Source organism: Mustela nivalis, assembly GCF_964662115.1.
Source record: "Mustela nivalis genome assembly, chromosome: 19".
Lineage (NCBI taxonomy): Eukaryota > Metazoa > Chordata > Mammalia > Carnivora > Mustelidae > Mustela > Mustela nivalis.
In genome coordinates, this window is record NC_139038.1 from 27,515,657 (window position 1) to 27,530,185 (window position 14,529).

At 48.3% G+C, this 14,529-nt stretch overlaps 2 protein-coding genes across 4 annotated transcripts in view; one reads left to right on the forward strand and one right to left on the reverse strand.

Annotated features, from left to right (window-relative positions):
• Positions 1-14,529, reverse strand: part of ABCC1 (ATP binding cassette subfamily C member 1 (ABCC1 blood group)) — a 318,947-nt gene that overhangs the window by 227,655 nt on the left and 76,763 nt on the right. The gene's annotated exons all lie outside the window — the stretch shown is intronic.
• MYH11 (myosin heavy chain 11) overlaps positions 1-14,529 on the forward strand; it is a 111,581-nt gene that overhangs the window by 41,238 nt on the left and 55,814 nt on the right. For all 3 annotated transcript variants that reach the window (XM_082714962.1, XM_082714961.1, XM_082714963.1), the window contains exon 4: positions 5,636-5,663. In XM_082714962.1, the coding sequence (XP_082571088.1) occupies positions 5,636-5,663 (28 nt within the window). The remainder of the gene's footprint in view (positions 1-5,635; positions 5,664-14,529) is intronic.

Consider the following 14,529-nt stretch of genomic DNA (forward strand, 5'->3'; position numbering starts at 1 on the left):
ATTTTTCCAGGGGCGCCTGGGTGGCTCAGTGGGTTAAAGCCTCTGCCTTTGGCTCAGGTCATGATCCCAGAGTCCTGGGATCGAGCCCCGCGTCGGGCTCTCTGCTCATCAGGGAGCCTGCTTCCTCCTCTCTCTGACTGCCTCTCTGCCTACTTGTGATCTCTGTCTGTCAAATAAATAAATAAAATCTTTTTTTAAAAAAAAGAGTATTTTTCTATTCACCACTTTTTTGCTGAGATAAAGGAATGGTTAGAAGAATCCCAAGCTGACTTCCGGCTCAGTGCAGAGCCCGATTGGGGGCTCAATCTCAGGACCCAGAGATCAGGATCTGAGTTGAAATCAAGAGTCAGATTCTTAACCAACTAAGCCACCCAGATGCCCCTATATCCTTTTTAAGACACAAAAGGCATATTGCCGTCTTTCCTAGCTATTTATTTTTTAGCTTAACGTATCTTAGAGTTCTGCATCAGTGGGTAAATATCTGCTTGGTCCTTTTTACTGGCTGCCTAATGTGCCCTTACATGGCCACACCAGTGTTTAACTATTAGAAGTTGTTTGATTCGCTTGTCTTCAGTGGATGGACCAGTCAAATGGTTTGCATCCAGTCTTCCACTACTGCTGATGTTGTTACAGTAGACCGACTTAGGCGTCTGTCATTAGTCACATGTGTGGGTATTCCTCATGTGGATGTTTCTGGAAGGGTGTGGAGCAGCCAGGAATCAGAGCAGAAGACGGCGGTATAGGTACGAGTCAGTGCAGTTGGGCTGGAAGATGAGACTCCGTGGTGATGGGGTTCTGATGCAGAGGGAAGGCGCTCCATCTTTCTGTCTTGTTCCTGGGGTTCTTCTCCCTGCAAGGGCCTCCCCTTGGCCCTCAGCTCAGGGGTCAGACTTGCCTGAATGGAGCGTCTCCACACTCCCTGAACATGGTGCCCGCAGGCAGCTGAGGCCTGTACTGCCACCTCAAGGTGGAAAAACTTAGAGCAAGAAAGAGGAATTAAGTAGTGTTTTGGTATCTCTTCCTTTTGTTTTGAGGTTGTGGCTCAAATGAGTCACCAGAATGCCCATCTGTAATCTGAGAGAAGAAAAGGAGAACTAATTCGAGGTGGAACAGGGTTCATGGAACTTTCCCAGTCATTCATGTTGCCTTGTGGTGGGCCTAGATCTTCCCTATGTGATAGAATTCCACCCTCTAGATATGGTCATTACTGTCTGCTCTATTCCCCAGTGACACACAGGAATGACCTTCTCCAGTCCCATCCATCCATCCATCCATCCACCCACCCACCCAACTGTCTGTCCATCCATCCACCCACCCACCCAAGTGTCCGTCCGTCCATCCATTCATGCATTCATCCATCCATCCATCTTTCCATCCAGCCAGCCAACCATTCATCTTCCCATCCATCTATCCACCCACCCACCCAACTGTCCGTCCATCCATCCGTCCGTCCATCCATCCACCCATCCATCCACCTTCCCTTCCATCCAGGCAACCATTCATCTTACCATCCATCCATCCATCCATCCATCCATCCATCCATCCATCCATCCACCTTCCCTTCCATCCAGCCAGCCATTCGTCTTCCCATCCACCCATCCACCCACCCACCCAACTGTCCGTCCATCCATCCATCCACCCATCCATCCACCTTCCCTTCCATCCAGGCAACCATTCATCTTACCATCCATCCATCCATCCATCCATCCATCCATCCATCCATCCATCCAACAATATAATTGAGCACCAACTATGTGCAAGGTGCTGGAGATACAATGTTAAACAAAACGTATAAGCTTCTACTTCCCCAGTAAAGCTTACTTTCTAGTATAGGGAGATAGACGATGTGGGCTCAAAGTGATATTTCTTAGACTGGGTGAGACAGGCGTGCTGGGACAGATGTGTGGATTTGAGATCTGCTTCTTAGGAAGTGGATCCTTCTTCTATCCTAGAGGCCACTCCATACTGTGGTTCCTTCTTCCCACCTCGACCTTAGCACAGCTTCTTCGTGGCCTGGGAATAGGCCTCATGCCTTCTCTTGGCTTGGTCATGCTGGACTCCCCAAGCTGCCTTGTCCCCCAATGTCTTTTCTAATCTCCTGCAGCTGTGGCCCCTCAGGACCCATGTCACATTTCCTATGTGCTCTCATACCCAGGAAAGCAGGAAGAGCCCTCCCTCTGACCCACGGTGTTTCAGAACACTGATTGGTCACCGAAGTGGCCATGTGACTTTGGGCTACCTAACTTCTGTTTCCTCAACCCCAAAGGGGGAAGGGGTCAAGATCAAAGGTTGCACATGGAAGTGTGTCTGGCCCAATTTGGGTTCAAATCCTGCCTCATCCACTGTTGCATAACTGTGGGCAAGTTAAAAAATTTCTGTGTGTCTCAGTTTCTTCATCTGTACAATGGGGATAAAAAAGGCCTATTTCATAGGATATGTGAGGTCAAATGTGTGTTAATGCAGGTCAATGCTTAGAACAATGCATGGCACCGAGAAGGTGCTAAGTATTACGTACTATTATGTGGTACTTTTAGGGCCGGCATCATGCCCAATATTTGGTAGATACCCTTAAAGTATTTGTTGAATGAATGAATAAACAAGTCAGTTTTTCATATGTATATCAAGCGTTCCCATCAAGAAGCCTACTTAAAAAAAAAAAAAGCCCACTTATTTTTTTTTTTTAAGAGTTTATTTATTTATTTGACAGAGATCACAAGTAGGCATAGAGGTAGGCAGAGAGAGAGAGAGAGGGAAGCAGGCTCCCTGCTGAGCAGAGAGCTGGATGTGGGGCTGGATCCCAGGACCCTGAGATCATGACCCGAGCCGAAGGCAGGGGCTTAACCCACCAAGCCACGCAGGCACCCCAAAAGCCCACTTCTTCTAGGGTTAGGGGTGGTTTTTTTTTCAGAGCTCACCAACTAAACTTTCTATATCAGGAGCTCAGGGCTCGGGAGCTGGGGTCCGGAAATGGAAGGAAGCAAGGTCCAGAACTGGTTGCTTCTGCCTAAGGGCTCCATAGTCCTGTGGGGCACAGACACCAGCAAACAGAAAGAAGCAAACCTGGGACAGAGCATTTGGGAAGCGCAGGTGCTGTGGGACCAGGGGTGTGGAATATCGCCCCGTCTTGCGGACAGGCAGGAACCATGGAGTGGTCCTGAATCTCCATCTGGGAGGGACCTGGAGGCAACAGAGATTGTGGAGGAGACTGGAGGCTCTTCTCAGGGCTTACTCTCTCCAGCAAGGTTGACAATTTGTGATAGCTTGACAGTGTTGAAGGAGGCCAAGCCATGCCGTGGTTCCATCGCCGTAGGGAAGGCTCCTTGGAGGAGGTGTCATCCTTTTTTTTTTTTAATGTTATTTATTTATTTTTTAAAAAGATTTTATTTATTTATTTGACAGAGAGAGATCACAGTAGGCAGAGAGGCAGGCAGAGAGAGGGGAAGGGAAGGAAGCAGGCCCCTGCTGAGCAGAGAGCTCGATGGGGGACTTGATCCCAGGACCCTGAGATCATGACCTGAGCCGAAGGCAGCGGCTTAACCGACTGAGCCACCCAGGCGCCCTTAAATGTTATTTATTTATCTGAAAGAGAGAGCATGAGCAAGAGTGCAGGCAGAGGGAGACGGAGGCGTAGATTCCCCGCTGAGCAGGAAGCCTGACGCGGGGCTCGATCCCAGGACCCTGGGCTCATGACCTGAGCTGAAGGCAGATGCTTAACCAACTGAGCCACCCAGGCATCCCAAGGAGGTGTCATCTTTGAGGCTGAGGGACCAGAAAGGGGCCAGAAAACAAGGGAACAGCCTGAACAAGCAGGCGTATGCTTGGGGCGGGGGGTGGGGGTTTCCGTTGGGGCATCAGAGTGAAGGACCCAGGGATGTCAAGGCTGGGGAGTCTCAGGAAGCCTTGAGTGCCATGCTCAGACCTGTGGGCTTTATCTAAGAGCACTTTCTTTTAAAAAACAACTTTATTGGGCACCTGGGTGGCGCAGTTCCTTGAATGTCTGACTCTTGGTCTCTACTCAGGTCGTGATCTTGGGGTCCTGAGACCTAACCCTGTGTCGGGCTCGGCATTCAGTGTGGAGTCTGCTTGAGATTCTCTCTCCCTCTCTCTCTGCTCTGATTTCTCAGTTACGGTTAATTTGCCAGCAGTCGAATTTGTCGGTAACTCTCCCCAGATCCCTCATAGGGCAGGAAATGAGTTCCAGACCCTGGCTCCACCCTCGGAGACTTTAAGAGTAGAAGGTCAGGGCGCCTGGGTGGCTCAGTCATTAAGCTCAGGTCATGAAGGTCCTGGGATCGTGCCCCGCATCGGGCTCCCTGCTCAGTGGGAAGCCTGCTTCTCCCTCTCCCACTCCCCCTGCTTATTTCCCTCTCTCACTGTGTCTCTCCCTGTCAAATAAATAAATAAAATCTTAAAAAAAACAAAACAAAAACAAACTTGGTCAGTTAAGCCTCTGCCTTCGGCTCTGGTCATGATCCCAGGGTCCTGGGATCAAGCCTCACATCCGGCTCCTTGCTCAGCGGGTGCCTGCTTCTGCCTCTCTTTCTGCCTGATGCTTCCCCTACTTGTGCTTGCTTGTTCTTTCTCTCAAGCAAATAAAATCTTTAAAAAGGTGGGGGGGGGCACCTGGGTGGCTCAGTGGGTTAAGCCTCTGCCTTCAGCTCAGGTCATGATCCCAGGGTCCTGGGATTGAGCCCCACATGGGGCTCTCTGCTCAGCGGGGAGCCTGCTTCCTCCTCTCTCTCTGCCTGCCTCTCTGCCTACTTGTGATCTCTGTCTGTGAAATAAATAAATAAATAATCTTAAAAAAATCATTAAAAAAAAAAAAAAAGAGTGAAGGCGATCAGTAATGTCTGCTTAATCACCTTTCATCTCACGATGCCCTGTGTTCCCCACCAGGGTCCTCTGGTGGTCAGCAACATGACCCAGCACTTGATCTAGGAAAGGAATGTATGGAGGATGGTCAGGGGGCTCCTGGACGGGGTGGGAAAGCTAGAAAGCCAGCCTCAGGAGTGGCAGGGAGGGGCTTCTTGGGATCTGGGGGCAGGAAGTACGGCCCCTCGGGGCTCTGTCCGTCCTTGGTGCTTCCCCGCCCTCTGGGCTGGGGGACCCAGTGGGGACCAAGACTGTATATGATGGCAGGGGTGAGGTGGGGAGCATGTGTGCTAGAGGAACATGGGGTGCTGTTCTTCCCAGGACAGGATACGCTGCATTTTCAAACCCAAACTGTCAAGTACCCTATATTCCAGATGCAGAAACTGAGGCACGGAGGGGTTAAGACTGTTTGCCCGAGGCCACAGAGCTAAGAAGTGGCTGAGTGGGATCCCAGGACACCCCCCACCCCACAAGAGCTGGAGGGGCTGGAAAGCCCACTGCCTTTTGAACTCATCAGCTCCAGCATCTTTCCAGGATTGCTTTCAGGACTTGGGGGTAGGGAAGAGCGCTGAAAGGAACCGTACTGTCCTCTTGGCTCTGCTCGTGTCCCCTGCACCCTGGGCGATGAGCCCAGCAGGCCCCTCGCCACTTTGATGGGGCCAGTGTGCAGGAGTTTGGGGGGCGGAGCGCGGGGAGGAGCCGTCTCCAGACCCTCAGCTCAGACCTGATTCTAATTCATGGCCTTTTTTCTTTCTGTTCTCAGATCGAGAGGACCAGTCCATTCTGTGCACGTAAGTGGAACGCCTTTCTGGTTTGTTAATACGCTCGAGATCCAGCCTGCTAAAAAGAAAAGTCCACGAGGGCAGAGCTCTTTGCTGACCTTCCTAGGGGCCTCGCTCATATGTGGCACAGAGTAGAGACGCACTTGACATTTGCTGAATGGAAGTCCTCACAGGGAGGCAGGCACAACCAAGCCATCAATAGATACTTGGTGCCGTCTTGTTCTACACCATCCCCCTTTCTGAAATGAGCATTTAGTGAGCACTTACTGTATGCTAAGCCCTGAGTTATTTACAGACAATTCCACTGGGCGCCTCCCCTATGGCCTGGCCAGAGTTCCCTCCCAAGCAGGCCTCCTACTTTGATGCCACCTCCCTTATCCCTTCGGCTGTTTTTGAAGAAGGCACACTTCTTGGTAAAAGCCTACAGGATTTTGATAACGCAGTGTGGTATTGAGGGGACACAGATAATCTCAAGAGGGCAGCCCTCAAGGTTAGGTGGTGGGGCCTTGGAGACACAGGGCTAGGTCTGCTTTCCTACTTCGCCGCATGCCGGCAGTTCTTTCTTGGGCAAGATGGGTATGTCTGCAAACCTCAGTCTCCTCATCTGTAGAATAGGGCCATCAATTGCCGCCACACCCTGGGCTGGTTGGGAAGATTGAGGGGGCCATGTCAGGGGAGAACTTAGTATGGTTCCCGGCCCGTAGCAGGTGTCACATCCTTGTTGGCTGGTTGTCTGATGCAGTGGTGGCGCTCTGCGGGGGTTTTGCTGAGCCTTGCTTGCTGGAGGCACTGTGGGGTTCCAGAGCAAAGCCCAGGCTGAGGAATCAGAATCCTGGCTGCTATGAAGCTCTCTGCTTGCACAGATCCAAGAATCCCTGAGATAGATCTCTGTGATTTTAGGCCAGGAGTCAGCAAACTGTCACCCTAGGGCCAGATTTGGCCCTCTGTTCTTACAAATAAAGTTTTATTGGAACACAGCCACACCCACTCGTGTCAGTTTGGCTTGTGGCTGCATCTGTGCTGTTACGGCTGAGTTGAGTATGCACAACAGATCATCTGTGCGCCTCAAGGGCTCAAATAGTCACTCTCTGGCCCTTTGTAGAAAAAGTTTCCTGACTCGCGGCTTCAGGCAAATCAACGAACTTCTCTCTACTTCCTTTTGCTCTTTTTTTCCATTCTACCCTAAAGACAAAATAAAGAGTTTTTAATTTACATTAAATTGAAATGCAAAATGCATTTCGCAAACACATATATTTTATATTTAATTTTTTTGTAACTGTAAGAGTAAAGCAGATAAACACCCAAAAGTGAACGATGGGAAAACTTCACCCACAGTCCACTGCCAAGTTTGGCCCCAATAAACCTTGGTGTGGCCCCTTGTTGCTGATGTTGCCTTGTTGTTGTATTTCTAGGCAGTTTTAAACATGAGCGTGAACTCAATCGTGCACATACATGTTTTTCTCTTGTTTTTTTTCCTGCTTGACTTCCCACTGATGTCCCATTTCCCGTGTCCCGTGTTATTTACAAATATCCCTTCTGATGACTATGGACCCTCTGTAGAGTTAGTGAAACCCTTGACCAGACTCCAAGTGTGAAGTTCTTAGGTCACAGAGAGAGACAGAGAGAGAGGGAACACAAACAGAGGGAGTGAGAGAGGGAGAAGCAGGCTTCCCGCTGAGCAGAGAGCCCAATTTGGGGCTTGATCCCAGGATCAAGGCAGACGTCCCAGGCAGACGGTTAACGACTGAGCCATGCAGGTGCCCCCTCTTAGGTCATTTTAAATTTTATCCTCAGGGTGACTGGGTGGCTCAGTGGGTGAAGCATCTGCCTTCAGCTCAGGTCATGATCCTGTGGTCCTGGGATCAAGGGGTCCTGGGATCAAGCCGCATCGGGCTCCCTGCTCAGCAGGGAGTCTGCTTCTCCCTCTCTGCTGCTCATCCCAGTGGTGTTCTCTCTCTCTCTCTCTCAAATAAATAAATAAAATCTTTAAGAAATAAATAAATGCATATTATTCCCAAACAGATATATGATGATGTCCTTCTTTGTGGGCAGAACTTCCTCTGTGACTCCTCAGCCTCTGTCTTTGAGGATGGAAGTAGGATCCCAGAAGCAAAAGTTGCCTCTGGTCTAAGGCTCTTGATTCTGGAGTTTGGTTTGAAGAAGAACTCACGAAAAAAGAAAAAGAAAGAAAAACAATTCATGTTTCCCTGACCTTATTTGCCTGGCACTGTGGTGGTTAGGATTTTGGCTGTGTGTGCACATTATTGTTAAATCACTGTTATTATTTAAGTGGAATCACTTAAAAAAAATAGAATATTTTTGAAATGATTTTAGATTTACAAAAAGGTTGCCAAGTGTCGAGAGTTCCATATCCCACCTGCCAGGTCTCCGTTTCTCCGTTTCGCCACATGTGTCCCACTAAGACAAGGACCGGTGTGTTTACTAATGTCCTTCTGTTTCGTGATCCCATCCAGAATGGAATCTCGTCGTCCTGTCTCCCTAGACTCCCCTGGGCTATGACAGTTTCTCAGACTTCCCTTGTTTTTCATGACCTTAATGGTTGCTTTTTTTTTTTTTTTAAAGATTATATTTATCTATTTGAGAGAGAAAGATGGAACAGGAGTGGGGGAGGGGCAGCAGAAAAAGGAGAAGCAGGCTTCCCGCTGATTAGGGAGCCCCGCATGGGGCTCTATCCCCGAACCCTGGGATCATGACCTGAGCCAAATGTAGATGCTTAACCGACTGAGCCCCTCCGGCACCCGTGATCGTTTTGAGGGCTGAGCGGGGATTTAGCCGAACACCCCTCAATCTGGGTGTGTCTGATGTTTTTCCGGGACATTAGACTGGGGTTACAGGTTTTGGGGATAATGGTGCCGAGGTGAGGTGTCTTCTTCATCCCACCATTTCAGGGGGAAGATCCAACCCACATGACTCTAATGTGACCTGTCCGAAGTGATGTTAAGCTTCATCACCTGGTTCACGTTGGGTCTGCTGGGTTTAGTCATCATGTCCGTGTCAATGGTGGCTTCCCCGGGCAGGTTATTTGGGGGACCATGGCTGCTTAAAACCAGCTCAGATAGCTCTGGGGTGCGGGTCCTTCTAGACTTTCTGTCCCCAGATGTGTCTGAACATCTGTTGCTGAATGACTGGCCTGGAAGCCTGATGGCCTGGCCTCACCGGTGGGGCAGGGGGTACTCCTGACTCAGTGGCCAGATTCCTGACCCCAGGGTGCAGGCCTTTTGGCAGAAACACATCTGGGTTACCTGGTGCATACAGAGGTTGAAGAAAAGGCCCTTGGTCTCAGCTCATGGGGAGCCTGAACTGGGCTGGAACTGCGCCCACCCCGGCACAGGGGTCCTCAGGCTATTTGTGGACTCTGCTGACTGACAAAGTAAAGCGGTGGGGAGCTCTAGGGTCCCTTTGGCCCCTAAGTGACGCTGTGACAACACTCAGCTGATCCAAGTGAGTCATCATGGGGCCATGTTGGCTCCAGAAATAGGCCAGATTTTCATGTCAGGGGCAGCCAAGGAGCTAGACGGATAAGTAAGGAGTCTGGGACCCAGCTCTGCCGTATTTCCACAGAAAGCCACCCACCCTGTCTGAGCCTCAGTTTCCTTGCCTGTAGAATGGACAGCTGCACCCGCCTCACAGGGCGGTTGTGAGGAATATATGAGTTAGTGACAGACACCGAGCATGGCATCTGATGATGCCATTTAGCACTCAGCGAACATAACTGCTGCTTGTTAGATGTTTTTGGAAATGTGGCTTCACTGTCAGCCATGCTAAGCGGAAGCAAGGAGAAACTTGGGGGGGGGCTGCGGACAGGCAGTGAATAGTAGCGAGTCATAATCCTGATAAGCTGTGTTCATGATTTTCTTATCTTAATGCATCTTTTAAGCCTGGCGGGTAGATCTACAGCTAGCTACAGACATTATTGTCTCCCCAGACCAGGATTTATAGATGCTAATGCCTCGGAGAGGCTGGCGGTAACAGAAAGGGGTGGATGAGGTCAGGGGTGACATTAGGGAGTGGTGGGGACTGTGGAAAACTGGAAAGCTCACACGCATTCAAGGGGCAGCTGGGATCCTGCTCCAGACGATGTATGCCGTGAGAGAATGCTGACGTGCTGTTCCCAGAGCTGGTTGGGATTTTCTCCCTCTCTAGGAGGATCCAGAACTCTGGGTTTTAGAAAACACAGTGGTTGTGTTTTGCACATGCTGGTCTGCCCTTGGTTTTTCCACTCCACAGTGGATCTTGGAGTACGTTCTGTCTGATCACACATAAACCGGCCTCCCTCCTTGAGGCTGCCCAGAAATGCTGTGTCGTGTTTGACCATCCTCTAGTGATGGTAGCTGTGATTGTTTCCAGACTTTAAAAAATATGCATAAATGAACATAAAGACACACACACACACACACACACACACAATCGATCCTTATTATTTCTTGAGTCCATATTTTTTTAAAAAGATTTTATTTATTTGATAGAGATCACAAGTAGGCAGAGAGGCAGGCAGAGAGAGGAGGCAGGCTCCCCACTGAGCAGAGAGCCCGATGTAGGGCTCGATCCCAGGACCCCGAGATCATGACCCAAGCCGAAGGCAGAGGCTTTAACACACTGAACCACCCAGACACCCCTCTTGAGTCCATATTTGCAAATTCACCTACTTGCTAAAACCAGGACACACAGAGCCAGGAAACATTTGAATGGCCCAATGACATACACATTCCCAGTGGAAGAAACCCCATCTTTGTGTTCCAACTCCCTGACTGTGTCCTTTCGGTGCTAGATTTAGTACCACACTGTGTGTTCGTGACTTGTGTTATTGATTTCATGTTAATAATGTACCTACATTATAGGGTTTGCCTGCATTTCGCAGGGCTCCTTTCCTCCTCTGGGCTACCCAACAACAGCCACCTCATGTCCCCAGCCCCCATCATGCCGCCCTGATGGAGCAATCACAGACCCTCGGATGACCTTGATTACTTACTCGTTTCCTTGGCTAGTGTCTCCCTCCCTCTCCTGGAATGCAAGCTCAGGGAGGATGGGACACTGTCCTCGTTCCCCAGCACACTGCCCCTGTACATGGCCAGTGCCCAGTGAAAGGGGTTGGCTATAGCCATTCAACTGTCGCTTGCCAGTGTGTCCAGTCCGCCCTGAACTATCAACAGCTTAGCTCTCCTTCTTAAATTTCTTTTGGGCCATTGTCAAAATCAGCCCAAGTGACTCGAGCATTAACCTGTTGATAGCAGGGTATGAGCTTTTAAAAATAATCAGTGCTTGGGGCGCCTGGGTGGCTCAGTGGGTTAAAGCCTCTGCCTTCGGCTCAGGTCATGGTCCCAGGGTCCTGGGATCGAGCCCCACATTGGGCTCTTTGCTCTGCAGGGAGCCTGCTGCCTCCTCTCTCTCTGCCTGCCTCTCTGCCTATTTGTGATCTCTGTCAAATAAATTAATTAAAAAAAAATTAGTGGTCAAGGTAAGCCCAGGTGGGACTCACAAATTTGCTACAGATGTTAATGCAGTCAGTAACTGGAAAGTGAGTGAATGTAATGTTTGGAGCTGAGTCCTGTGGTCTTGCATGTAGTTCATGCTGTGTGAACAAGTCGGGAACCCAGGTGAGGGAGACATGGAGAGGTCCTGGATTGAGAGGAAGTGCTACGTTCCAGGAGTAACCCGTATGTGACAACAGGCTAGATTAAGAGAGAAGGGGGTGGTGGGCCAGGAGGTCAGAGGAAGTTAGGGGGTCTTCTGGGCCCTGGGAAGGATTTTGAACATTAGTCTAAAATGTATAGGAAAGCGTTGGGAGACCACAGCCAGTGGGCCAAATGCGGCCCTTCACTGTTGTTTTTGTAAATAAAGTTTTATTGGCACACAGCTGTGGTTGGTTGTTTTCCTGCTACAATGGCAGAGCTGAGTAGTTGGGACAGAGAATGCATGACCCACAAAGCCTAAAGTGTTCAGTAATTGGCTCCTTACAGGAATGGTTTGCAGACTTCTGGCTTGCATAGTGGAAAAATAGGTTGGGATTTATAGTTTTTTGTTGTTGCTGTTAATTTTTTTATGGTGTTATGTTAGTCACCATATAATACATCATTAGTTTTTGATGTACTGTTCCAAGAGTATTTATGTTTTAATAATAGTGTGAATGTTGAAGATAATGATATAAACAGACTATAAGTATTATATAAACATTAATTTAGAAGTATTAATGTAAGTATTAGGGAAGAAATGGTTATAAGTAATAATAGCTCATCTTTTTGTATATCTGACTTTGTTCTAAACATTTTTATACATATCTACTTATTTAATCCTTGTAACTATCATATAAGTGCTTTAACTATACCCATTTTATAGATAAGGAAACCAAGGCATGGGAGTAGTTGAATGACCTACCCAAGGTCACACAGGTAACTGGTTGAGCAGGGATTTGAACTAAGATGGTCTTGCCTTGGGGCTGATTGAGTTTTCTGTGGGCTGATGCTGTCAGGGAAGGAGAGATTGCTCCTACCTAGAGGCAGCATTCAGAACAGAGGCAATGCTTACCTGGGCTTTGCAGGGTGTGTGGGAGTTGGACTACAGAATTGCTAGAGGACCTCACTGGCTGCGGGGGTAGGGGGTCCCATGAGGACCAGGGACTGAACAACTCTGAGACTCAAAGCTAAATTGGCTTCGCTGCCAAGGGCAGACCACAAGCTGAAATGGTTTCGTAAATGGTGTTCAACCCTGGGACCCAAGACCAGCCACGTGATGTAAAAAATTATGCAAAATGAAAATGCAGAGCCCTTTACTCCAAAAGTGTTAAGAATTTCAAGATGGCAACAACAGAGTGCAAAGTCAAGCACAGGGCCCTCCCATGTAGCTGGCCTAGCTGGGGTAAAAGGGCCCTTGCCTTTGGGGCAGGACTTGGCATTGGGGGGATTACAAGGCCAGGAAACCTTATATGGTCACGAGGAGGGAACTGGGCACCAAGTTCCCTACGAAATAGGACAGAGGTTTTGAGTACGTTGATCAGGAAGGCATCTTTACCCCCAGAGTTCAGGGGCCGGAAAAGTAAAGATATTAATGTTTCTAAAGCAGCCCCGAGCACATCAATCTTCAGACACTCGTGGGCCTGGAGCTCTGGAGTTTTCTTTGGCACAGCCTCCTAGGACAATTTATTTTTATCAGTAAAACTTGGAAACTGTTGAGCCAAGCAGCCCACATGGGGAGAAGCAGATTCCCAGAGTGTATGTCCCACTTCCCCTCCCTCATAAGGTCAAAGGTCAGGGCCACAGTCATGGTCATGCCAGTATCTTTGCTGTAAAACAGAAGAGGTAGGAGAGGCTGAAAACAAAGGTGGAAAATGAGATTACTGTGGGAAAGGGGACGTTCTGGGGATCTAGACGCTGTGTGTACTTAGACCTGAATAGGCTCAGCATCACCTATAAAGGTGGCTTCCCGTACTCAGATTTTCTCTCCTTCCTCTTGCTTTGGTCAGAACCTGCCCTTCAGTCTGGGGGTGACATCTGGCAAGCATTCTGTGGTTAGCCTGTAATTATAATATAAGTAATATATCATATAAATAAATATAAAATATAAATATATTATAAATATAAATAATAAATATCTATAATATACATAAAAAGTAATATATATATAATGTAAGTTATATATATAAATTATATATAATATATAATATAAATATAAGTAATTCATACTAGGGTGTAAATGACTAAATGGCTTGGTTCATTGGTTCCCCTGGCCTTAGAAAGCTAGTCCCTGGAGGGGTGGGCCTGTATCGTGGAATGACTGGGCGAAAAGTAGTAGAAAGCATCCTGACTGCATTGGAATCAGAGAGGCCTTTCAGTTCTGACTGTGCCCTTGCCTTACTGTGTAACCTAGGACGAGTTGCTTACCCACTCTGGGCCAGAGTTCCTCTTCTGTAATAACTGGGAAGTGGTACATCCTACCTTCAGGATTGGGGGAGGGAAGGTAAAGGAGATAATACATGTGAAACAATTAACATGGGGCCTCTCCTTCCCCTAAAAATCAACTCTCCTTAAAATTAAAAAAAAAAAAAATTTTTTTTTGTTTTTTTTGTTTGGACTCTATTTCCCCCTCAAGAAATAGGAATAATTGACTCCTCAGTTCCCCATTCACAAAGTGCATCTGAGGCTATGTGAAACAATGTGGCCAATGGGACAAAGACCATTAGGAAGAAAGAGAGGGTAGTACTAAGGCCAGCGCTCCTGGAGATCAGACACTTGATGTCCGGACATCAGGACCTACAGCACTAGGTCCAGAAATTCAGGACACGTGTTACTTTCTGTCTTTTTTAGCCATGAGCAAAGTTGTTAACGAGTGCCTGGCAGGGAAAATTAATGTCTTTCCTAAATAGGAAAAAGAGCAGGGACCGCACCAGTGCTATGGCACTGGTTCAGCGTGGAGAACCTTGAGCTGACCTCGTGGGAGACACGTTCTTTTCCAGACTTGAAAAAAAAAAATTATCTCTTGCATTTCAGAATGTTCTGTGAGCTCAGAAAATGAGAGAGTCTAGGCAAAGAAAGGAAAAACAAAAGAAGAAAATGGGAAGGGAGGCCAAGAAGGATAGAAAGTTATGGTTGAGACCCTGTCCTTCCAATTCACCAGGAAGAGTGGGAGTCAGAGTCAGTGTCTAGAACCCTTGGAAGAAGAAATCCCACCACGATGATCTTTGCTGGCCCAGAGAGACAGGTGGTTCAAGAAGGCCTGCCATATTCTAGGATTGCTTTTCTTTTTTTTTTTTTTTTAACATTTTATTTATTTATTTGACAGAGATCACAATTAGGCAGAGAGAGAGGAGGAAGCAGGCTCCCCACTGAGCAGAGAGCCCGATGTGGGGCTCAATCCCAGGACC